Source organism: Artibeus jamaicensis, unplaced genomic scaffold (assembly GCF_021234435.1).
Source record: "Artibeus jamaicensis isolate MK-2021 breed Jamaican fruit bat unplaced genomic scaffold, CSHL_Jam_final contig_793, whole genome shotgun sequence".
In the NCBI taxonomy this organism is placed as follows: domain Eukaryota; kingdom Metazoa; phylum Chordata; class Mammalia; order Chiroptera; family Phyllostomidae; genus Artibeus; species Artibeus jamaicensis.
Genome location: NW_026521975.1, coordinates 11055544 through 11081168, shown reverse-complemented (window position 1 = coordinate 11081168; position 25625 = coordinate 11055544). Strand labels below are relative to the sequence as shown.

The 25625-nt window shown below is 43.1% G+C and overlaps 1 protein-coding gene across 2 annotated transcripts in view; it reads left to right on the top strand.

The window, feature by feature from the left end:
- Positions 1 to 19852, top strand: part of MUC20 (mucin 20, cell surface associated) — a 31834-nt gene extending 11982 nt beyond the window's left edge. The window contains exons 1-4 of one of the 2 annotated variants that reach the window (XM_037131844.2): positions 7093 to 7249; positions 12438 to 13757; positions 17742 to 17833; positions 19424 to 19852. In XM_037131844.2, the coding sequence (XP_036987739.2) occupies positions 7174 to 7249; positions 12438 to 13757; positions 17742 to 17833; positions 19424 to 19492 (1557 nt within the window). In that variant the 5' untranslated portion in view covers positions 7093 to 7173 and the 3' untranslated portion in view covers positions 19493 to 19852. Of the gene's footprint in view, positions 1 to 7092; positions 7250 to 12437; positions 13758 to 17741; positions 17834 to 19423 lie in introns of those variants that run through there. The other variant, XM_037131852.2, reaches the window with a different exon arrangement.
- The last annotated feature ends 5773 nt before the right edge of the window (positions 19853 to 25625 follow it).

The window sequence follows — 25625 nt, the reverse complement described above, 5'->3', positions numbered from 1 at the left end:
TTCCAAAGCCTGTGTGAGCTCTCCCAAGGACAGAGCTAATCAGCTCATTGCCACCCCCCTCTGCATGTTATTTTTATTTCCTTGATTGTACCAAGAATGTAGACAATAATATTCTATGTGATAGATAATAAATCTTTCCATGATGTAAGACCCCAGGAAAACAATAAAAGCCTGTCTAGGCAAGGGTCGGGGCACTCCCCTCTTGAGGGAGTGGCCGAGGCACCATAGGCACTCTCCCCTTGAGAGAGTAGTTGTGCCTGTTCCTTTTTTCCACACAGGGTTGTTGCCACCTGTGCATTGATTCTCCTCATCAGCCACAACAGGCGGACTCTGCTGGACAGGGTCTGCCACAGCTGGTTGCCACATATTATACAAGGCAGCCTTGGAGAATGTGACTCACCTGTTACAAGGAGCCCATAATTTAAGTAGGACTCTTGATATTTTCTTTTAAATGCAGCTTTCTTTTTTTTCTGGCAGTCTTAGAGTCTTCTCCAGTCTCATCATTGGGTCTTCTCCCCTTTTTGAAGAAGCTGTCCAGTGATGTATGCTTTTTATCCATTTTGGCTAGGGTTAGCATGTGGGCTTACAAAACTGTGACTGAGACAAGTGCACAGTGTGAGAAAGAGGCACGGGTAGAAATGGTAAATAAAATAATGGGTGGGCCATGTGCAGACTAAAATAAGTGTCAGATTCTGAGTTAAAGCCTGCCACCAGATGCGGTTGTACAAATGAAGTACATCAACTCACTTGTCACTATAAAGGCTGCCACCAGATGCAGCTTAAATGTCACTTATCACTCATTGATGGGGTTTGATATGTTTGCAAGTGATCGATTTATTATCGTGTCAGTGCAGTCAAACCTCTCTGCTAATGATCATCTGTATTTGCAACTGATCCCCAGGGCTGGCTAAAATAGATCATCAGGCATGAGAGTCTCATAAGGAGCATGCAACCTAGATCCCTCACATGCGCAATTTGCAGTAGGGTTAGCATTGCTATGAGAATTTAATGCTGCTCTTGATCTGGCATTAGGCGAGGCTCTGGCAATAATGTGAGCAATGGGGAGCAGCTGTAAATACAGACGAAGCTTAGATCGCTCCTCCTCTGCTCACTTCCTACTGTGCTGCCTGCTTCTTAGCAGGCCACAGATCCGTACTGGTCTAACTGAACTACAGAGGGAACAGGCCTTCACTTTCTGCTCACTTAGGTCCAGCGGGCTCTCCAAACCAGCCTTCCAGGGATGTCCCTCTTCATCTCTGTGAAGAGAGTCAGGGAGAGAGCCTCACACCTCTCCTGAAGCTCCTCCTCAGAGCCATGGAGCAGAGTTCACTTCGTCACCTGGACCTGCTGGTCTGCTGGGCACAGTGGTGCTTGTCTCTCAGCTGCCATCCTGTGTGCTTCCAAAGTGGTCCAACCAGAGAAAAATGGAAACCTGCAGTTGTAAACACATCTAAATCTGCATAGAATCAGCCATACAAATTAAAACACATACATTTGGCTCATGGTGTTTGTTATTTTGTGATAGTTACAGAGAATCTTGCAAACCTTTCTTTAAAGTAGAAAGTAAGAACCTAGCACCCTTTGGCTAAGTAATTTGTGCCTCTCCAATATTCCTTCCCAGGTATCATATAACTGCCTGTAAGACCTGTACTAGCATGGTCTGACTCCTGTAACCTCATGCCCACACCTCCTCTTCCCAGGGAGAAAGGAGAGGTAGGGGTCCATCTGGTGGGTTTGGACTGGCTTCTGGGGGAGGGTCTCCATGTGAGTATTTCAGAGTGGTAGGAAGGCGAGGCCAGGGGTTTTAGGGGTCTGCTGAGCCCTTCGCCTGCCCTCCCAGACATGCTTCTCCTCCTATTCTATGAATAGATCCCTGCCCTCCAGCCTTCTGGACTCTAGACCTCAGGGTCATCTTTTACTTCTCTCTGCCCCAAGTTGTCCTCTGCAAGGTGCCAGATCTTTCTACTTCTACTTCACAATGTGATTCATATCTGCTCCCCTTATAGTCACATTGTCCAAGTCCCAGGTCACGGCCTCCTAACCGGTCCTCTTGCCCTGGACTGTCCCCTAACTGGTCTCTGCCCACATTGTACTGCCAAAAGCAGAGCTCTAGTGTCGCCAGTTCTCTACTCAAAAACCATCACTGGTTTCATGGCCCCAAGGCACATTTTTGCCTTACTGCCTACTAGCTGTCCTCCTTCCCACTCCTGTGATCCAAATGAATGGAATGACCCATGACCCCCATCCAAGACTCGCTCTACACTTTTGCTAATCTTAATTTCTCTAAAAGCAGAACATGAATAATTTATTTAGAAACACAATCCCAGTGAGTAGGGGTGAGAGAAAGGGACAGTAGAACAAGGAACAAGTGAGACCCAGTACAAAGATGCTTACCCAGTGGGCCCCTGCTATGGCTGACTGGTGGCTTTATCCTGTGGGATCTTCGGAGAAGTCTTATAAAGTGTGTCTGAGAAGCATCAGTCCCAGGAGTGAAATGGGAAGCATCTGCCCATTGGTTCCCATTCCCATGGTCTATGAATTGCTCTATAGGTTGTTAACTCTCCCAGTCCTTTGTTGCTGGTATGTGAGAGCTGAGCAGCTCCCAGCTCTCTTCCCACCAAGCCTTAGTGTCAGGGAAACCCTGAGGCAGAGAGCAAATGGCACATGGCAAGACACTGCTTGGTTGCTCCTGGGAAAATGGTCTCAGCAGTAGTGGCTGGAGTAGGGCATGAGACCAAGAGGACTTGAAATGGTGTATATAAGGTATCCCACCCGTGGGCTTTCAGAAACATATGTTTCTTCCCTCCAGCTCTTCCAGCTACAGGTTTTCCTCTTGCCAGGGACAGAGGAGCCTAGGGTAGAGACAACAGTGGGCCCTCTTTGAGTCCACCCACTCATACTTCCAGAGCCTGAGTTCTCCTTTCCTTTCTAAGAAGAGTTTTGCAGGTGAGACTGAGATGTGGCCTCTCTGGTTGGGATGGATCATCTGTGGGCATCCTGGATCCTCATAGCTAAGTTTATCCAAACTAAAGAGACAGTTTCGGAGACATATTTCAGTCACAGGTTCCTCTCTAGTTGAGTGTGTGTGTGCACATGTGCATGCACTGTTTTAATCCGCACCCAAGGATATGTTTATTGATTTTAAAGAGAAAGGAGGGGGAGGGAGAGAGAGAGGCAGTGAAAGAAACATCAGTGGGCTGCCTCCTGACATGGGGGAGAACTCTCAACCTAGGTTATGTGCCCCGACCAGGAATTGAACCTGCAACCTTCTGGTGCATGGGACGACACTCCAACTAACTGAGCCACCTGGCCTGGGCATGCATGCATAGTTTATTTTTACTTGGCCCTTACATTCTCCCTTCCTGTGTCTTCCAAATACCTTCCCCATGAAAGTCATTTCCCTGGCAGCATCATACCACCTGGGAAAATAGAGGGCTGCAAGTTAAACTACAATGGAAAAATCCACATCCACAAGCACGTCTAAAGTTAAAAGGACCAGTGATACCAATTATTGATGAGACTGTGAAGCATTTGGAACTATCATAATTTGCTGGTATGGTATGAGCAGGCACAATCGATTTGGAAAATTGTTTGATTCTGTATACTAAAGTAAACCATGTATACCCACAGACCCAGCAGTTCCACTCCTGTGTGTATACCCAAGACATATACAAGAATGTTCATAGCAGCTTTATTCAGAATAGTGAAAAACTGAAACAATCTTAGTGTTCATCCATAGAGAAATACACCAATAAATTGTGGCATATTTATATAATAGAATACTACCCAACAACATAAAATAATAAAGTACTGTTATATACAACAACATGAGTGAGTCTTGCAGGCATTATTTTAAGAGAAATAAGCCAGACACCATATAATTGTGCATCATATCAAGTTCAAAAATAGGTAGAACTAACCTACGGTGATACAAGTAAGAATAGTGGTTTTCAGGGGATACCAACTGGAAGGGAACACAAGGGAGCCTGTTGAGGTGCTGAAAAGGCCTTATTATTGTGATTTGAGTGGCAAATACATCCTGGGAGTATACTTATGTAAAAATTCATCAAGCAATATACCACTTAATGTTGATACAGTTTACTGTGTGTAGGTTACATTCACACAAAAGAAACAAATGCCGCCCTGGCTGGCGTAGCTCAGTGGATTGAGCTCAGGCCTGCCAACCACAGAATCGTGGTTCAATTCCCAGTCAGGGCACATGCCTGGGTTGCAGCCAGTTCCCAGCAGGGGATGCATGAGAGGCAACCATACACTGACATTTCTCTCCCTCTCTCCTTCCCTTCCCCTCTAAAGATAAATGAATAAAATCTTATGGACAAATGAACAGAGGGCTCCCTGGAGTTTCCTATGCTACCACCGAAGGAAGCAGGACTCGGAGGGGGGCCCACTCTCAGGTCCTGGCAAACTTAGATGATTCTCAGCACCTCTCCTGCCTGACAGGGTCCCATCTACACAGTCTGTGTACACTCAACATTTTGAGCCTGTGAGGATCTACTCAGAACCCTAGACTTGGTATAAAGATTAAAAGTGGAAGCATTTGAACTACTGAAGATACAGAAAGAAATGTTAGCTGGACTTTCTTTATCTGACTAAAGCAGTGCCTTCCAAAAGTGCGGCTGCCATTACTCCACCTCAGAGGGATTTTCCAGCCAATTGACCTCCAACAGAACTTTCCAAACTTTTCCCTCCCTCACTCCATCCCCTTGTTGAGTTTGGTAAATACACCTTTATTTCTGCTTATTCAGTGAGTTAGCCACTCCTGAGCAACTTCCTGATGTACCTGTAAATAAACTTTGTCTTTTCTCCTGTTAATTATTTGCAGGTCTCCAACCACTGTACCCAAGTTATTTTCTTCTTTCCATAGTATTCTTCCCTGTGTGAGTCACTTATTTATATGTCTACTGTTTGCCATTTCTCCTCACTGGGAAGTTGGTTCCATATGGCAGAAATTCATTTTAGTAACTGAAGCATTCCAAGAACCTAGAAAAGTGTCTGGCTTACAGCAGGCGCTTCAGGTATGTTCATTAAGTTAATGAAACCAGCCTCCTATGATGATTCTGGGTGAGAGCTGAGTTTGGCTGGGAAAAAAGGGATCCAGGAACTGTCCGAATAGATTATTATGGCCCTAAAGCCAACAGTCATGTGCCCAGGCGTGGAAATTTCCCCAGAAACAGAGGAAGATGGACCAGACAAATTCAGCAAACCCAGAGAAGCATTCAGCCAGACTTCCCTCCTATAGTGTTCCTTACTTCCTCACCTGCAACGTCTGGAGCTGGGCTGTGGGCCATTTATGTGATGAAAATAAAAAGGAAATGGAGAGGGGGAGCTCCAAGCTGAGGAGAGGGGAGGCACCCGGAACACCTTTGTTTGTAGATTAAGCCACTGGCTACTGGAATGCGGAAGTTCCTCTTCTGGCCAGGGTGGTAGCTCTGGAGGGGAGGGAGGTGGCAGAAAGGAGCTGCATTCTTGCTGCATTCTTGCTGGATTTCTCCTCATCTTCTTTAGGAGGAAGACTCATGCAAGATCACACACCACTGAACAGGGTTGAGCAGAATTCAGATCATTGCTGAGGCCCCAGGTCCCCTCTCTTACCTGAAGCCACCCAAATGGAAATCCATCCTCCCACTTTATAAAGTGAAGGACTGAGGTTGAATAGGAGGGCTCAGCTCATTACAGGAGTACTCTACAGTTCAACGGTGCATGTAGTTGGAACTGGAGTCCAAGATCCTGGACTCTGAGTGCTGGATCGTGTCTCATTTGGGGCTCCCTCAGTCTCTTCTCATAGCATCTCCCCTCATCACATGCCCTGGGATGATTCTCTCCTTCCAGTAGCAGATCCCTTTATTCAATGCAGGGTCAACTTCTAGAAGATAGTCACAGACCCAGTGCAGACCCTCAGACTGCATGACCAAGATGATTTCAGAGCTCTTGTTGACCGAAGCCCAGAGAGGACAAATAAGTTGCCAGATCACGCAGTCCTGGGCCACTGTTAAGGAAGAAATAGGAAATAGAACTTAGACCTTCTGATCTACTTTAAAGTTCCTTCAGCCCTGAGGTTTTGTAATTTCTTGGTGCCAATCCAGCGAGCTTTCCTCTGCTCTGGAGCTGCTTTCATCATAAAACTCCTGTCCTGAGATGCTGGGGGTACCTTATATGACCACTTGTGGGCTTATCAGTCTTCTCTAAGGCATTTGGATATATATTCAGCAGCTTCATTCCCCTCTTTGTGGCCAAATCCCCTAAGCTTCCCTAAGTCATCACCCTCACACTTTCCTTCTCCCTGACCCTGCGACTGAGACCAGCACAGCTGGGACTACCCCTTCCCTTCTCCCAGCTAGTTAGTGCCTTCCTACCCCACACCTCCAGGCCAGTGGAGGGACATGTTCCTGCCTCTGACTGGGATGTAGAATCACAGGATATGACACTGGAAGGATGTTAGAATCAGAGTTCTGTCTGCCTCACCCTGGCAAGCTGTCTCCTCCAGACCTCAAGGGGCTGTCCCTTCTCCACTGCATGAGGTTAGGAGCAGACATCAGGGCCCTCACTCATACTGAATGCCTAAGATACATGTTTTTGATGAGCACCAAGTGTGTAGCAGGCACTGTGTAAGACTTCATTCTCTCATATAATCCTTGCAAAACAGTCCAGTGAAGTAGGAATTATGCCCATTTAACAACCAGGAAGCTGAGGTTCAGAAAGTTTCTCTAATTTGTCCTAGATTATACTAATAAAGTCTAAGATTAGGAATGAGACCCAAGTCTGTCTAACTAATAGCCCAAGCCAGAGGCATAAGAAGGTGGGGAGGGGGAAAGGTGTGTGAAGCACCATCTTCCATTACCTCCCCACTGCAGGACTGCGGAGTGAGTGTCACTGTGGAAATGATTCCCTATCTTTAAATGAAACCTAAGAGAGGAGAGGTCACTGGGCAAAGGAAGGCAGGAGGGTTATCTTGCTGACAGCCCTTGAAGTGCACCCTGCCAGCTCTCAGCCTGTGCATCTGTGATCAGCTAGCTGGCTGCAGTCTGGGAACTGCTTGGTCATACCTAGGCAGGTGGCCAGCCCCTCCTCCTTGGGTAGAGGAAGCAGGAACAGGTGGCTGTGAGAAGCTGTGAGAAGGCCTGCTGGGCAGCGGTGGCTGGAGTCCCAGCTAGAATGGGCTCTCTCTGGGGCCTGGCTCTGCCCCTTTTTTTCTGCTTCTGGGAGGCTGGGGCTGCTGGGAGCTCTGCAGGTAAGGGGGTAAGAGAGTCCCATGGGCTTCTTTCCTGGCAGGGCTCTGGGTGTGCCTTTCAATCCTGGCAGCTCTTTGTGGGTGAGGGTAGCTATCCTGAGTTAATTAAGTAACTGTTAATCTATATGTGAAGTATTATTTGTGTTATCTAACAGAAAGAGTTCATCCACCTGGCACTAGCAGAGCTGAACACTAAACACTCAGAATTACAGTAGAGAAAGATTGGTTATTTTATTATGAATGGTGCCATCCAGGAGAATGGGAAACTAATGCTCAAAAGTCTGAACTATATAATATCATATAGGTCACAGATTATATAGGGCAAAATCACGAGGTACTGTGGGTTAGGGGCTTGAGGGTTATGCTGGGAGCTGATTGGTTGGAGGTGAAGTAAGGGTCATAAATCACTTCTCTAAGTCTCGAGAACACCTCTGCTATCTATTCTGGGTTCATGGGAAAGTAGCCAGGGGGGGTCCATCCACCTTAGGGCTCAGGAACTGAAACATAACTTAGGTCAAGATGTTATCTTTAGTCTGCCAGAGGTCAAGACCTTGTGGTCATCAGTCATGTTCAAGCTACTGACTGATGTTGCTGATTGTGTTGGAAAGGCTAGGCCTTTGAGGGGTGTGTTGTGTGTACACACACACAAACACACACAGAAAGAGAGAGAGAGATGATTTCTAATGCTAGGATTTAAAGGAAAATAATCAAAGTCATAAGGACCTTCAGTTTCACTATTACTGATGAAAGAATATACCAATGGCAGTGTGTCCCCTTAAGCATGTATGACTCTTCAGTCCATACAAATGAGCAATGTCACTGTGAGGTCACTGAGTGCTTACCTTTCTGCCCATGGGAATGTGAGCAAGTTGGGGGCAGGGAGGTGCCAGCTCGTGGTAAACATGACTAAAGCTAAAAAGCATAGCTTGACAAGATTCTAACTCCTTCAAGTTTTTCCTTTAAAATACAGTTTTTGTGTAAAATATCTGACTGTTGCAAACTGTTTGGAGAGGGTGAATTTGAGAAGCAGGACTTTTATGAGAGAACTAACATTGATCTATAATAGGAACTGTGCCAAGCTTGTCATATGCATTATCTTTTTTTAATGGACTATTTTTTTAGAGTAGTTTTAGGTTTATAGCAAAATTGAGCACAAAATACAGAGATTCCCACATACCCCACACTCATCATCCTGTGCCAGAATAGTACCTGCGTTATAATCAATAAACTTCCATTGACAAATAATGATCATGCTGTGTTGCAGGCAGTCAAGGCCTGGCAGGTCCACTCTAGATTCAGGGAGATGGAAGAAAATGTGCAGAGCCATGGGGATGCTTGACATGCCTTCATTCAAGGGTGGGCGAGCCACACACACTGTAAGCTGCATGCCTCTATAGTAAGAAGCCTATGCCTGCTTAAGTACTAGAGACAAACAAAGCCAGCAAAAAGCCAACAAATGATATAACACAGCATGTTATATCTCATAGCATAATTCTGCTCATTTGAGCCTACTTCATGTTATGGGAAGTGTTTATCGAACTCAGTCTCAAGACTGTGAGAACACTGCTTATCTGGCCCATTCAAGGTTATGGGAAAACCACTTCCCTTAGTTACCCAGATGCCTCAGTGAGGAAGCCAGACTGCCTCTATTTACCCTATACATGCCTTATCTATTTTCCAGTTTAAGCGGTAAAAATTTATTGAGGATTAGTGGGATGGTTATCACTTCCCAGCCTCAAGGGAGGAGCCAACACTGTAGGAAATCACTGAGAAATCACAGTGTCCCAACCACACTGGTGAACACAGGGAGGAGGAAATGGGTCAGTCTCCATTCATCTGAGAAGGGCTGGAAGAACAGAAGCAGAGGGGACCACACATGGTACTGGGGAAGGGGAGGGGTGTGCTGTGCTCCAGGCTGGCTCCTCAAACACCAGGGAAGACACAGATCTGCTTCTTCTCTGGGGGTGGAGTTCTTGGTCATCAGGTTCATTTCTTACCTTGATGAGGCTCTCACTTCCCCAGGTTTTTTAAAAATTTAATTTATTTATCTTTAAATATTTTATTTTATTTTATTTAGAGAAAAGATAAGGGAGGGAGAGAAAGAGGGAGAGAAATGTTGATGTCAGAAACATCTATTGGTTACCTATCATATATGCCCTGACCAGGGACCAAACCAGGGAATAAAACCAGCAACCTTTCACCAACAAACTGAGCCACACCAGTCAGGGCTAAGACTTCATTTTCTAAAGAGAAACTTTAGGTTAACAAAATTGAGAAGAAGGTACAGAGATATCCCACATTACTCCAGTACACTATCTTTTTAATCCTCATAATAACCCAATGAGAGAGATTTGATTCTTACCCTCTCCCTCCCATTAAAAGTGAGGAGACTGAAGTTTACTAGGATTAAGTAATACCTGCAGAGCCAGGTTTTGATACCACACATGCCTAACCAGTAGACACACCAACTACCTCTTGCATGCACTCTGACCTACAAGGCTTGTGCTTCACATTTTACATTTAATTTAATTTATTCTTCACAACTTTATGAAAATGCAGTCTGGGAGCTGGGAGACTTGGCCAGCATCACATAGGTGGTAAGCTTCAGAGCAAGCAGCAAAGAGAGAACTCAAACTCGGGGTCCAAAGTCCACATGCTTCACTGTCCACCAGTTTGATTTAACTTATGAAGCAGAAAAGTTGGAACGTTCTAGAGCTATAGAGGCCAGGGTGGTATTTGAGAACACCCCTGTTTTGAAGTCTTCTGTCCGAGAAGACCCTTTGCGTGTAAGAGACGTGGGTAGGAGACTGCGAAAGCCCTGGAAATGAAGAGGTTATGGGTTTGGGAAGCAGGATGACACCACATGGCTCCTGGAACAGGACAAAAGGGTGTCAGGGGAGGACAGTGGTCAGACCCCAAGAACGCAAACCACTGTTTGGGTTTCAGGCTGTGTGGGCTGAGCCAGAAAGTCTCTGCTTCCTTCCATTGTGTGGGGACTGAGGAGGCTCAGAGAAATATCTGGGGCTTTGAAAGTACATTCTTGTAAAAGCATGATCTGGGTGTGGAGTTAGACTGCACGGAACATGGCAAGAGAGCAAATGCTGTGACCTACCTAACAGTCATGTGGGTAAAGCCGGAAATTCTCACTGCGTTAAAATAAGTTGTGTGCTCTCAAGTATGTCCTCCTTGAGAGGACACAGTGGGGAGCAGATGCTTAATAACCCTTGGCAGGCTTTGGAACATCAGAGTATTCCCATTTCCCTTCTCCTCTTTGTCCTCATCAGCACAACAGCATGGGGACTGGGGCTGTCTTTCACAGGCTTGGGGAGGCCACGTGGCTGCCCTCACTAGTGGGAGGCAGAGTCAGGATTTCAATCATTACATCATCAGACTCCAAACCTAGTAAGCAACAGACCTGGGACTGGAACCCAGTGCTCTTTCACCATTCAGTGGGAGACACAGGAGGACAAGCTGAGGACAAGCTGAGGGCCTGGGGCCCTGTCCCAACACCCTTGGTAGATGTGACCCCATGGTTCTGGACCTCCTTTAGGTCCTTGGGTACTTTGGGGACAGTAGATCTCAGTAAAGACCATCTCAAATGATCAGAATTCTAAAAAAGGGGGCTTATATTTTGATCGTCTTCCTTCTAAGAGTAGGATTACTAGTAAAACACAGGGTGTCCCCTTAAATTTGAATTTCAGATAATGAAGTTTTTTTTTAGTATGTCTCAAATATTGCATGGGAAACAAATACACATACTAAAAAAATTATTTGCCATTAAAATCATTCTTTGTTTATCTGAAATTTAAATTCAAATTTAACTGAACATCCTGTATTTTTATTTGCTAACTCTGGCAACTCTCCCCAAGAGGCTCCTTGGTCCACTCACAGAGTGAGCCCCTCCCCTTTGGCAGACAGGAGAGGCACCATTGTCAACCTGTGAAAGAGCTTGTTGTAGCCTCTCTCAGGGCACCCAGGGGTCCTCTACTTACGTAGTCTCAGAGAACTTGTCAGCAGTGAACAGAGACACTGTATGCTGTGAGGAAATGCTAGGAGAATCTCTCTAAAAAGTGAACTTTTACCTCCCCTGACTCCCTGTTACCAGTGAAAACTGCCGGGTACATAATTTCTGGAGTTCTGGGGTTCTGTCTCTGCCACCTCAGGCACATGTTTAGGAGAGGCTTGAGCAGAAACAGGAAACTTGCCCCCTTCCCCTTGCTAGATCCCCAAGGGCTCTGCCTGCTCCCCTCCCCTTTGCAGCAGCCACCACCCATACTGTCTCTGGAGGTTCCTCTCTCCTAGTCCCCCAGCTACCTCTAAACACAAAACCACAGATGTTCCCTGCTGTGACCTGTGTGGGGAGGAGGTCCCTGGGGGTGGGGGACGAGATGGGAGATTAAGAAAGACACAGTTAAAGGAAAAGTGGGGACCAGGTGGGACATTGTCCTCTGATGGAGAGACAATGACCCTGAACATGGTCTCTGTGCTTATTTTATAAGAGTTAGTTGAATAAAGCTCAAGCACGTTTCACAGGCTCAGGGAAAAACTTCAGGCATAATTCCTCCGTTCCCAGGCTATATAAATGATAAATATTTCTTCTGCAAAAGTTACAGTCACATTCAGCTGAAGTTTGTGGTTAACGATTTAACTATCTCCTTCTTAACCCCTGCGGGTTCCGGCTGTATGACGTCAGCCTTCACCGTCAGCCTTCACAGTTTCTTATGGTTGGAGTGTTTTTATTTCCATGGGGAAACATTTACTGGGTGAGAAGAATATTGATGGAAAGTGATAAACATTCTTTTAGAAAGTTCTGAGAATTGAGGTCCCTGCTCTGTAGTTCTTGGCTCATGTAGATTTCTGCCTCCTTTGCTCCCCCTTGAGGCTGGATCCTGGCCCCACACAGTCCCTCTGAAGCCTTCAAACCAATAATAAACTAGATTCTGAGGTTTGCTTGCCTCAAGTGGGCCATCAGAGGACATCCGTTAGGGCTACCCAAGTTCTGTGGCTGTCGCATGGAACTGGTCTTCCCAATACTACCTCCTTCCTTGTAAATATAGATGACCCAAGGAGGGAAGGCAGCTTTCCTTCCCACCCTCTTCCCAGCAGTGCCCGGGGCATAAACATAAGAACTACTGTGAGGTCAGTCCACTGGAACTCATGGCTCACAAAGTTATCTTATCCAACACAGGCCCCAGCACCCGTGAACCAGGCCCTCCAGTGACAATGAACCACACAGAACTACCAGCTGTGACTCTGGGGGTCAACACAAGCTCAGAGGGAGCTTCCCAGACTATTGGCCTTGCTGAGCCCTCTGTGCCAAGCCACATCCCTTTAGAAACTCAAACCCTGAACACCCAGACGTTTGACAGGATCTTAATACCAGCCAGCACCATCTCAGAATCAGAGACCAGAGAAAACAAAAACATATTTTCTGCAACAGAGACCAGGGCCCTCACAAAAATAACACCTTCCAAGTTCATGATTCTGACGACTGTTCCCATGGAGACATCAGCCACAAGTGGCAGCTCCTCAGGAGCTGGAATGACCACTGTGGAGACTGCTACAGGTAGCGATCTCTTTGTCTTTGATACCCTTTGCACTGATGACAGCTCTGAAGAGGCAAAGAGGATCACAACTGATGCCTTACCATTGGCTCACATGTCTGCAAAGGCCAGGGCTCTGGCCTTGGAGAGCAACTCAGTTCCAGCCATCACCAGCTCACAAACCCTGGCACCTGACGTCACTGTCCCAACTAAAGCCTTGGTTACCTACACCACCACTAACATTGCGGTTCCCAACTGCAGCATTATAGAACTAGAAACAACTGCCACCATTACTGGGACCTCAGACATAGACCATAGCCCCACAGGAAGAAGGGGGACCTTGTCCACCCTTGAGACATCAGCTTTGCCTGACTTCACTGAAGCAAAATCACACCTTACCAGGATCATGACCTCTTCTGAGACCTTGTCAACAGCCAGCACTACTGAATCAGTCACTCCTGATACCATAGTTCAGCCCCCACACACTGCCAATAGCACCACAGGAGAATCAACAGCAGCCCAGGCCACCACCTCCAGTAGAACTTTGATGACAGTAAGCACGAACCCCTTGGATGAAACCTTACCCCTCTCTGTTGAGACAGCAAGCCATACTAAGATCTCAGGAGCAGTTACGATCTCCACAGAGGCTGGGTCAACAGTGAGCAAAGTGACTTCCTCTACTGGGTCCTCTCGTATGGTCTACAGCCTTTCAGAAGTACCCCCCATCCAGAAATCCACCCTCCCAGAGACTTCTACCACACATAGCACAACCAGTGGGCCTGTTATCAGCAGGAGCTCTCGTCCTTCTGTCCTTCTGACTACAACTAACAGCAGCCAAGAAACTGACATCACCTCAGCCAAGACCACAGCCTCAGCAAAGACTTCAGAGACTGTCAGCACAGCTGGAGGGAAGCCCCTGACACCTACCACTTCTCAGATGAAGTGGACCACAGAAGACACTACAGGTAACAGGCTATTTAGGTGTGATCTTGGGGGATTTGGGTTTTTGAGTCTCCAGGACGTCTACATGCTTAAGGTGTAGGGAGGAAGGATCTGGGGGGCCGATTCTGAGCCTTGTCTCTGATGTCTCTCCTCTTCATGACCTTCTAGTGGTTCTTACTAAAATCAGTAACAAGTGGAGTTAGGGTGGTGTATGGAAAGAGCATGAGGATGAATATCTGGAGAAATTGTTTGAGATCTTGGCTTTGCCCTTAACCTGAGTGACCTAGGAAAGGTTCTTCCCCCTCTCTGAGCCTCAGTTTCTCCACCAGTAGCTGGAGAGGGTTGCAATGGATGAACAATGAGGTCCTCTAGCTCTGCCCTTCTATGAAGTTAACTGTTGAGTAACTAGTGTGCACCAGGTAAGGCCCCGAAGTTTATTTAGAAGACATAGCCCTCATGCTCTAGAAGCCTCTGGTTCAGCCAGAGCCACACAGAGGAGCACCATGTGGGCATCTGACCCAAGCTGTTGCCCTCTGAGCAGCTTGGATCCCATGAAGTGGGGCTCACTAGATGCAGTTGCTGGGGTTGGCACCATAAATTGTGACAAAATAAATAAACGAGTTGGAGGTTTGGGAGTTCAAAGCTACATCTCTAAGACAGCAGGTAATTCTTAGAGAAGTCCCATGTCCAAGGCTGCTTGGTTAACTGGTTACCTCAGCTCCCGGTCAGCCTGTGGCCTCCGTCTCCACTTGCCATCACTCTGTCCTCATGCTTCATCCCTGTAATATCCTCCACTTGCCCTGCCTTTCTGGGAAGGTAAAATAAAAATATTAATTACAATCACCTTGCTGAATTTCTTTTTATTCCAGGCAGAGGTGATATAAAAATACTTCACAACCAATGAATGTTTTCTCTGATGCCAGGCATGCAGTACAATCTTTGCGTGTTATCTTCTCTAAGTAAATAGAGAAGTAAATGGACTCAAAGCCACCATATGATGAGGAGCTAGGAAAAGAAGGGGAAAGGATTAAGAAGTACACATTGATAGTTACAAAATAATTGCAGAGATGTAAAATTCAGCATAGGGAATATAGCAAGTAATGTACTGTGTATGGTGCCAGGTGGGTGCTTGAAATACTGGAGAATCACTTTGTAAATTATAAGATTGTCTAACTGCTACACTGTACACCTGAAACTAGTATAAAATTATATTAAATGTCAAATGAAATTTAAAAATAAAATTGAAAATGATAATTAACAAACCCATCACTTGAAGTGGGTATTATTATCCCACATGACAGGTGATGAAAAGAGATCTAACAAAAGAGAGCAGTAGGGTTCCAAGTGAAAGTCTCTTTGACACCCAAACTCATAATTTCTATTGTATTTTTATTTAAAAAAAAACTCAAATTATCAACATATTTTTATTTTTAAATGCTTTTAAAATTTTTCATCTTTTCTTTTTTCTTTTTCCTTTTTAAATTTAATCTTTATTGTATTATTTTTTCCATTTCTATTTAGTCCTCTTATAGTCCCCTCCCCCAAGCAATCACCACACTGTTGTCTATGCCCATGAGTCCTTTTTCCTTTTTGTTCAGTCCCTCCAGCACCTAAACTTCCTTCCACCCTATCATCCTGTTCTCTTTGAATCTATCTCTATTTTGCTTGTTAGTTCAGTGTGTTCATTAAATACCACATATGAGTAAAATCATATGGTATTTGTCTTTCTCTGACTGGCTTATTTCCCTTAGCATAATGTTCTCCAAGTCCATCCTTACCATTGCAAAGGATAAGATTTTCTTCCTTTAATGACCAAGTATAATTCTGTTTGTAGATGTCCCATAGTGGTTTTATCCATTCATCAACCAATGGACACTCGGGCTGCTTCCATATCTTAGCATTATAAATAACACTGCAATAAATGTACAGGTGCTTATGTTCTTTTGAATTAGTGTTTTGGGTTCCTTCAAGTATATTCCCACAAGTGGGATCTCTGGGTCAAAAGCCAGATCCATTTTTAATTTTTTGAGGTATCTCCATTTCTACAGTGGCTGCTCCAGTCTGCATTCCCACCAACAGTGCTAAAGAGTTCCTCTTTCTCCACATCCTCACCAGCACTTGTTTTTTTGACTTATTAATTATGGCCCTTCTGACAGGTGTTGGATTGTATCTCACTGTGGTTTTAATTTGTATCTCTCTGATGATTAGTGACATTGAGCATCTTTTCATATGTCTATTGGACATCTATCTGTATGTCCTCTTTGGGGAAGTGTCTATTCAGGTCCTTTGCCCATTTTTTAATTGGGTTGTTTATTTTTTTTGGTGTTGAGTTTTGTAAGTCCTTTATACATTTTGGATATTAACTCCTTATCAGATGTATCAGTGAATATGTTCTCCATTCTGTGAGTTGTCTTTTAATTTTGTTGATGTTTTCATTTGTTGTGCAAAACTTTTTTAGTTCTATGTAGTTCCATTTGTTTAGTTTTCTTTTGTTTCCCTTGCCTGGGGAGATGTATCTGATAGAAAATTTCTATGAGAAATATCCAAAATTTTACTGCCTATGCTTTCTTTTAGGGTTTCTATGGGTTCAGGTCTACCATTTGGTTTTTGGTTCATTTTTTAATTTATTCTTCTGTGTGGTATAAGAAGGCGGTCATGTTTCATTTTTCTGTACCTATGTCTAATTTTCCCAACACCATTTATTGAATAAACAATCTTTATTGTATATAGCCCATTGTATGTGTTTACTTCCTCTGTTGAATATTAATTAACTGAAAGGTGTGGGTTTATTTCTGGGCTATTCTGTTCCATTGATCTATGTGTCTGTTTTTATGCCAGTACCAGGGTGTTTTGATTACTATAGCCTTGTAGTATATTTTGATGTTTGGTAGTGTGATTCCTCCAACTGTGTTCTATCTTAGGATCACTGTTGCTATGCCTTTTGTGGTTCCATATACATTTTTAAAGATTTTGTTTATTTATATTTAGAAGGGAAGGGTGTAAAAAAGAGTGAAAGAGAAACATCAGTATGTGGTTGCCTCTTGGAATCCAGGCATGTGCCCTGACTGGGAATTGAATCAGTGACCACTTGCTATGCAGGCCCACACTCAATCCACTGAGCCACACCAGCCAGGGCTAAATTTTAAAATATTTGTTTTAGTTTTGTGAAATATGTCATTGGAATCTTGATAGTAATTGTGTTGAAGCTATAGATTTCTTTGGGTAGTATGGGCATCTTAATGATATTAATTCTTCCTATTCATGAGCATGGTATATGCTTCCATTTATTTGTATCTTCAATTTCTTTCTTCAGTGTCTTATAATTTTCCACGTACAGGTAAATTTTCTTTTACCTCCTTAGTTAGGTTTATTCCTAGGTATTTTATTCTTTTTGAAGCAATTACAAATGGGATAGTTTTCTAAATTTCCCTTTCTGTTAGTTCATTACTGGCATATAAAAATACAACTGATTTCTGGATATCAATTTTGTATCCTGCTACTTTGCTGAATTCATTTATCAGTTCTAGTAGTTTCTTGATAGCATCTTTGGGCTTCTCTATGTTTAGTATCATGTCATCTGCAAATAAAGACAGTTTTACTTCTTCCTTTACAATTTGGATGCCTTTTTTTCTTCTTGTCTGATTGCTGTGGCTGGGACTTCCAGTATTATGTTGAATAAGAGAGGTGAAAGCAGACATCCATTTCATATTCCCAATCTTAAGATAAATGCTTGTTGTTTTTGCTCATTGAGTATGATGCTGACAGTGGTTTTGTCATATATGGCTTTTATTATATTAAGTATGTTCCCTCTATTCCCACTTTTCTGAGAGTTTCTTTTTATCATAAATGTGTGCTGGATTTTATCAAAACTTTTTTCTGCATCTATTGATATGAGCATGTGGGTTTTATCCTTCATTTTGTTTGTGTGGTGAATCACATTTATTGATTTGTGAATGTTGTACCACCTTTGCCATATTTTTTATTTTCCTACTGTTCTCAACTTGCAGATGGAGATGAAGGCTTCTTCCTCCTGCGACTGAATGTGGCCTCCCCAGAAGACCTCACTGACCCCAGAGTGGCAAAAAGACTGATGCACCAGGTGGGTAAACACTTACTGAGAGACTAGGAGAGTCGGGAGAGTAGAGGAGAGTGAGAGATTCTTGGGAACTCTTGGGAAGATATGCCAGGCACAGAAGAGCAACTGTTACACTTGGGAGGAGTCTAGTTTCTTATGAAGTATTAAAAACTAAATCTAAAAATCCTTGCCTGGCTTTACTTCTGCCTGTTTTTCCTGAGTTCTGAATTCTTCTTCTTCACTATGTAAAAAAAAATTCTTTTCCTCATCCCCAATTTCCTCAGGCTTTTAGAAAGTCAGGCCTTCTGGGAGAAGGTCAATCATATTAATGGGCAGGAAGGTAGAACTTTTGGTTGCAAGAGGGAGAAAACCAACCCACCATGGTTTTTACAGAAAAGGCAAGGTATTGGCTGAGATACTTAGAAGCGGCTGTTTCAGCTTCAGTTATGCTGGATCTGGCAGCTCAAACATGATCATCAAGGATTTCCTCTTTCTTTCTCTCTCTCTTTCTTGGCTCTGCTCTCTTCATTTGTCAGGGCCTCTCTCCATATGTAAGAAAAGGTGGCTGTGACAACCCTAGATTCACAAGGCACTTTCTCTTTCAAGATCTGCATATCATACTCATGAAGGGCTGATCTCATTGATCTACAAGGGCCACCATGACTGATAGCCCAACTTGAACCACATAGAATGGGCAGGACAGGCCCCAAAGGAAATAGAGATGCTAGGCAGAAGAAAAAAAAGCCATTAATGTATGCTGTAGATTGGGACCAAGATTGGAATATATTTGTACAACAAATTGGGAAAATTTTCCTGAAGCCAGATCACTGAATAAAACTTCTAGTGGTAAAATTCTCAGGTTAGGTTTTTTTAAATGGTTGAATTTTTGAAGGTTAAAATGGGTCAGCTCAGCCTAGCTCTTGTGCCTACATCTTGCTACCAGGGGATAGGAATATTTGGACTCTTGAAGTTCTGTTAGGGAGAAGGAGACCCATCAGACTCCCATAAGAAGTAGTTCCCTGAACATGACATAGAGAGTTTGAAGCAGGACAGCCAAATAAATGACAAATGCCCACTTCATGTGATAATCAAAGTAGCAAGTGTGAATCCCAGTTGGAGAGAAAAGCCAGGGTTGTGTCATATCTGAGCCACCCCCCCATCCAAACTGGAAACTATTTCAGGGGTCAGAAAGAAAGTAGGGAGATAGGAGCAGGTCAAGAGTAGAGGTGTAGGAACCAGGCCATTGTGGTGTTTGGCATCGGTTCGTGGAAGCTGGCCATTGGTGTAGGGCCCAGGGGTCAGACAAATGAGGAACTTTTAAGCCACGTAGATCTGAATGTAAACCCTAACTGTGTGATATTGGGTAAGTTACTCCACATTACTCTCCTGTCTTATAAAATAAGGCTAATCGTACCTGTATTAAAAGTTCACTGGGAGGTTTAAATGACATAATGTACATAAAGCCCCTAGCCCATGCCCAGCTTGTGGGAGGCTCAAGAAATGTTGCTGACCTCCCCATTTGTTCTCTCCCATTGTCCCTTCCTGTACTAGGTCTGTGGGGAGCTCATAGGCCAGATGGGCTTGAATTACTCACCTGCTCTTTTTGCCCTCCAGCTCCACCATGAACTGCACACCCACATGCCTCCCACCCAAGTCTCCCTGCTGCGTGTCAAGAGGGACTAAAGAACATCAGCTGCAGCCAGGCATGGCAGTGTGCCAAGAGGGGGGCTGTGCTGCTTATGGCCTGAGACCCACAGCAGAATGAAGTCCGTTACTACACCAAGATGTACCTGGAAGGTTCCCATGAAGGTCAGCTGGCCTAACCCTTAATCCTAGACATGGCAGTGGGACCCTGACTCACAGATACCTGAGTTGTGTGTGGAGTGGGGCTTCCTCTATTCCACATGTCCTTGGATTTACCTTGCATATAGATTGTCTTTCAGTAAAGAGTAACCTTAGATCACCCATTTGTTATTGACTATGTGCTTCTATCTCATAATAAAATTACACTCAGTGTAACCCAGATGTTATGTATTTGACGTGTGTGTTTTTGACATTTTTATGATACATTCCCACTACCTCCTTTCTCCTTCATGCTCCTCTCATTCTTGGTTTGGATCTGGACCACAGCACTTACTGAGGCTGGCTCTGGAGCCTGTTGAATTGTGAGCTCCTTCAGAGCAGGGACAATATTTGTTTATCTCAGCATCCCCTGAACCTAGCAGAGTGCCTGACCTGTAGTAATAGCACAGAGAATGTTTGTTGAATTGACTTGAATTGCAAGTTCTAAACTCAGGCAGATTTAAAAGAAAGTATGTAATACTCCATTCCTCTGCCTATATCTCATAAATCACATTATTACTATGTTTAAAATTAAATGTGTTTTTTCCTATTGTAAAAGTAGAACTTGCTTATGATTAATTATTTTTTTAATTCAAAAGGACCAAGGCAGAAAAAAATTTTGAAAAGAAATGAAAAGAGGAGGGGAAAAGAAAGAAAAAAAGTTTCTAAAATCTCACCTTTTATATATAACTATTGTTAACTTATATACTCAACATCTCCACTTGGTCTGATACCTCACATTCAACATTTTCAAAATCACATCCTCATCTTTTTCTCTAAATCTGCAGTGTCTGCATCTTCTTCATCTCAATTAATGTCATTTGCACATTTTACATCCAATTCATCAGGAAATTTTGTTGACTTTACTATTGTAAAAATGTGCACAGACTCTGATCCCTTCTTACATGTCCACTGCTGTCACCCTAGTCCAAGTTAAGAGTCCATCATCTCTTAACTAGGTTACTAACATCCTCCTAACAGGTCTCCCTAATTCTACCTTTGCCTCCCACCCTCGGTCTAGTTCCAGTACATCAGCCAGGTCTGTCTTTTTATAATGTAAGGCAGGCCATGCCATGCTTTTGCTCTAAACGCTTCCATTTCATTCAGAGAAAAAGCTAAGTTCCTTCAAAGACCTGCAAAGCTGTATATGATCTGCACCCCCTTGCCAGCCTCCTTAACCTGCAGACTTGCACTCCAGCAGCACTGACTTCCTTGCTGTTCCTTGAATGCGTGAGATCTTGGGGGCATGGTCCTGCCTTGGGACCTTTGCATGCATTGCTCAGTCTGCTTAGAATGCTTTACCTTCTGATACCCACTCAGCTAACTGCTCCACCTCCTTGATCTCTTTGGTGGATCTGCCTGATCACCCTCTTCTGCTTCAGTTTTCTTCATAACACTGGTCACAACATGGCATAAAACATATTTTATTTGTCTTGTTATGATCTGTCTCCCTCGATGGGAATGAAAGAGTTTACTCACTGTTGTATCCCTAGGGTCTAGGACAGTACCTGACACATAGAAGGTGCTCAGTAAATATTTGTTAAAGGAACAAAGGAAACAAGGCAACTTGAATATTGCTCTGAATAAGGGGAGTATGCATATTCAACTGACTCGCTCCCTCTTGCAAAATGGGGGAATAATGAGTTTTATAAAGTAGGTTAAACAAAATTAATTAAAACATTCATCCTGGCATACTTGTTGAGCACTGTTAATAGAAGGAACATTACGTTATGTGCCATGGAGGACTCAAAGATGTCTTAAGCCACAGGAATTAAAGTTAGTAGAGGAGGTTAGAGATGTGTAGAAATAACAATCTGAAATAACTTATTTATACCATATATGGCAAAACCAAAATACCCTTAATATACAAAGAGCTCTTACAAAGCAATAAAAAGGCAAACATACCATAGAAAAGTAAACAAATGGCAAAGACAGACAATTCAAAAAGAAGAAATATAAGTGCCTATTTTCCACAAAAAAGAAACTTTGACTTCATCAGGAAAAAAGGTAAATTAATACAATGAGATATTCTTGTGTGTCAATAAGTAAAAATTTATAAAAATTACAATGTTTGTACTAATGAAGGTATGAGAAAAGAGCATTCTTAAACCTTTGTTTAAATAAAACAACCTTTTATTTAATAGGTTTGAATAAAATTGGTACAAACTTTCTAGAGAACAATTTGACTACCCAAAGTCTTAAAAATGTGCAACCCTTTAACCCAGATTTTATTCCTAAGAGTTTATCTTAAGGGAATAATTAGGAATTTATGCAAGGACTGATAAATAACTATATTCATTACATATATATGGCTTTAGATTAGTACTACACTTATTGGGGTGGTCACTTCATAAGGTATATAAATGTCTAATCACTATGTTGTATACCTGAAACTAATACAATACTGTATGTCAACTGGAATTGTAAAGTAAATTAATTTTTAAAAATGTTCATTACAGAACTATTTACAACAGCCAATAAAAGAAAAACAAAACAAAACATAAATAAGATATTCCAGTGTAGCCATTTGATTAATTATAGTGTTATTTTACACAATCTATACAAGTGTTATTGAGATGTATATTTATTTACATGGAAAGAAATTCATGAAATATTATTCTGCTCTCTTTTATATTCTTAAGATGAAACCACTTGTTTTAAATTTCAAGATACTCTTCACACTATATCCAGAGCTTTCCTTTTTAAAATCAAAGCTAGTCCTATTCTTACCTACAGGGTTAACTGCACCGCCCCCGCCCAGCTTTAAATATAAGGGTCTATGTGATACAGCCTTAGCCAACTTTCTCAGCTCTGTGTCCTATGGCCTCATGTCCTGCATCCTACGTTCCTTCCACAGGGAACTTTTTACTACTTCCTAGTTATACTTTCTTTGATCAAATGTGTTTTCACATCATGATTCCTGTCCCTGGAATGTTTTTCCTCCCTCTGGTCCCTTCATCTGGAAAATTCCTGGTCACGCTTTACAGCTCAGTTCATTCAGTGCCTCCTCATGGTGGCTTTCCCCAAATTCCCTAAAGAGGAAACTTCTCAGTCTATTTAGGTTTCTGTTATAATACTTAATATGCTATACCATGACTTATTTATTTACAAGTTTGTTCAATCATATGCACTTCAGGACCAGAGCCATATAGTATTCATCTTTGTAGCCACAGAGCCCTGGGCATGGAGGTCACTCAAATGTTTGCTGAATGACTGAGATGATGGGCCAGTGAGCAGACAGCCATGAAATATGGGCCCTGGATTCTGAAAGTTAAGAAAATGCCATTCAGCCCTGGCTGATGTGGCTCAGTCAGTTAGAGCATTGCCCCATAAACTGAAACATCATGGGTTTGATTCCCCGTCAGGGTACATGCCTGGTTATGGGCTCGGTCCCTGGTCAGGGTGCATGCAAGAAGCAATATACTGATGTTTCTCTCTCATACTGATGTTTTTCTCCCTCTCTTTCCCTCTCTCTAAAATCAATAATCATGTCCTTGGGTGAGGTTTTTAATAAAAACAAAGAGAAGAAAATGGCATTCAATGTTGAAGTCAAAGTATAAATTTTATGATGTAATTATTATTAAGCTGCACTATAATTAGGCATAAATGGAGAGCAGTTTGTATAAATGACTATAACCCTGCTCTTATATAAATCTAATTCTTAAATTTTTTTTCTTTTCTTGCTTTGCACTTATTTAATTCAGTGATACCTAATAAAATGGATAATTTAATCTTAATTACATACTTTTAAGGACATATGGGTACATACAATGCTGATTAATGTTACTGAAAGCCTAAAATTTGTAAAATATGGAATACACTAATTAGAAGCGTTTGGGAATCAAAGTGTATGTGTGTGTGTGTGTGAGAGAGAGAGAGAGAGAAAGAGAAAGAGAAAGAGAGTGAATTACTGGAAATGGCCCAAATTAGAGGAAGTAATGTTATAAAACCAACAAGAACCAAAAGTGCCTGGAGAAAATTCTCCAGGTATTTAAGATTCAAAAGTGTGTGTATATGAGGTGAAAATGCCACATATTTTGTAGAGGCAAAGGTGGGTGTGGACCTAAACAAGATAGTCTGTCTAAGGTCACCTGTGACTCAGCACAATCTCAGAGGGAAAAACACGAGGCCACGAGTACAATGGGAGGTGGAACTTTTCTGACAAGAGACTTCAACTGAAGCTTCTGCCCAAGGTTGGCTTTCCTTCATCCCTTGTGAGGGGGACTGGCCACCAGGTAGTGGGAAGCAGTGAATGATAAATAATCCTGTGGGTGTGCCCCAAATGAAATGAGTGGGCACCAGTTTTTGTTATCAATAAATACTTGTATTGGTATATTCTGCCAGTCGTCTATTACTGGTAATCCTGGTCATTAAAAGCTGTTTGCCTCTGGCTCACAGACAGTTTCTGAAAAGCTCCTCTCAAAGTAGAAATGGATGGGCAAGGGAATCTGTGTCTCTGGCAAAGCATCTCCCAGACAGCTCTCCCAGGGCCCACTGAGGGTGTCTCAGCTGCCCACCACCAACTGGGGGTGAGGGAGGGTGGTCTGCTTCTCCTCTCTGCCAAACAAATATGTATCTGGAGCCCTGAAGAAGTGCCCATCAGTTCTCCAATCCAGGTGTGTAAGTGGTAGGCTCCAAACCATAGAGGGTCAGGGAGTGGGCTGATGAAAATTTGCCACAGTGTCCTTGATCTAACTGCACCATTTATGAAGAGGCCTTTCTTTCCTAGCCAGAGGAGGGTGTCCCCCACAGGTGCCTTCTTCCTTTCTCATGACACCCTTTCTCTACATGCTCAATGACTCAGCTGTCTTGAGCAGGTTACCAGATTAAACACAGGATACCAGTTAAATCAGTTTCGGATAAACAATGCATACCTTTTAAAGTATATGGATGTCTCAAATATTCCATCCCTACACTAAACATTATGTACAATTTATCCAAAATTCAGATTTAACTGGGTTTACCATATTTTTATTTCCTAAATCTGACAACCCCCCTGTAAATGTCCTTTCCCACCAGGGTAAAGGTAGGCCTCCGCTCTTCCCAGTCTGTGGGTTTCCTTATGCTATAGTGAGCCCTGTCCTCCCGTCAAGATTTGAACATCTCCAGTGCCTCCAGCCCAGTTGTCTGGGAGGAGAAGAAACATAGTGTATGAAGACAGATGAGGGGAGAAAGAATTTTGGTAGGGAGCAAGTAGGGGCCTTGCTCCCTACTTGCCACTTTACTTTTGTTATTTCAGTTCCTCCTTTCCCACATTTGATGACGCAAAGTAACTATAACAATGATGTCTTGCACTGCATGGGTCAATCCCTTGCCAAGAGTCCTTCCTCCCTGGGTTTAAGATGAGATGTAATGTTTACACCTTATGCTAAAATAGAGCCTTTCTCACTCTGACCTCGAGTCACATTCTGAAATCCTAATCACATAATTTAGGATTGCAGTGGTCAGGGCCAGAGCAGTCTCATCAGTCCGCTGTGCTTGCCTCATCCCTCCCTCCTTGTTTTACATCTCTGCCTTTCTAACTGCTCCACAACGTGCCCCACTACCCCACCCCATCTCTTTCCAGTGCTATATGCGCTTCATTTTTTTAATTTAAAATTTTTAATATTTTTAAATCAATAAACTTTTTAAGAGTAATTTTATGTCCACAGCAAAACTAAGTCGAAAGTACAAAGAATTCCCATATGTTTTCTCTGCCCCCGTGTTTACAGCCTCCCCGACCAACAATCCCCACCAAAGTGCATTTGTCTCCTACATGGGCACGTCATAATCACCCAGAGTCCATAGTGTACATTAGGGTTCACTCTTGGTGTTGTACAGTCTATGGGTTTGAAGAGATGCATGACATGCACCCACAATTGTAGTATCAGTATTTTTACTGCTCTAAAACTTCTCTGTGCTATTCCTGTTCATCTTTTCCTGCTTCTTAATCCCTAGCAAACACTGATCTTTTTACTGTCTCCATAGTTTTGCC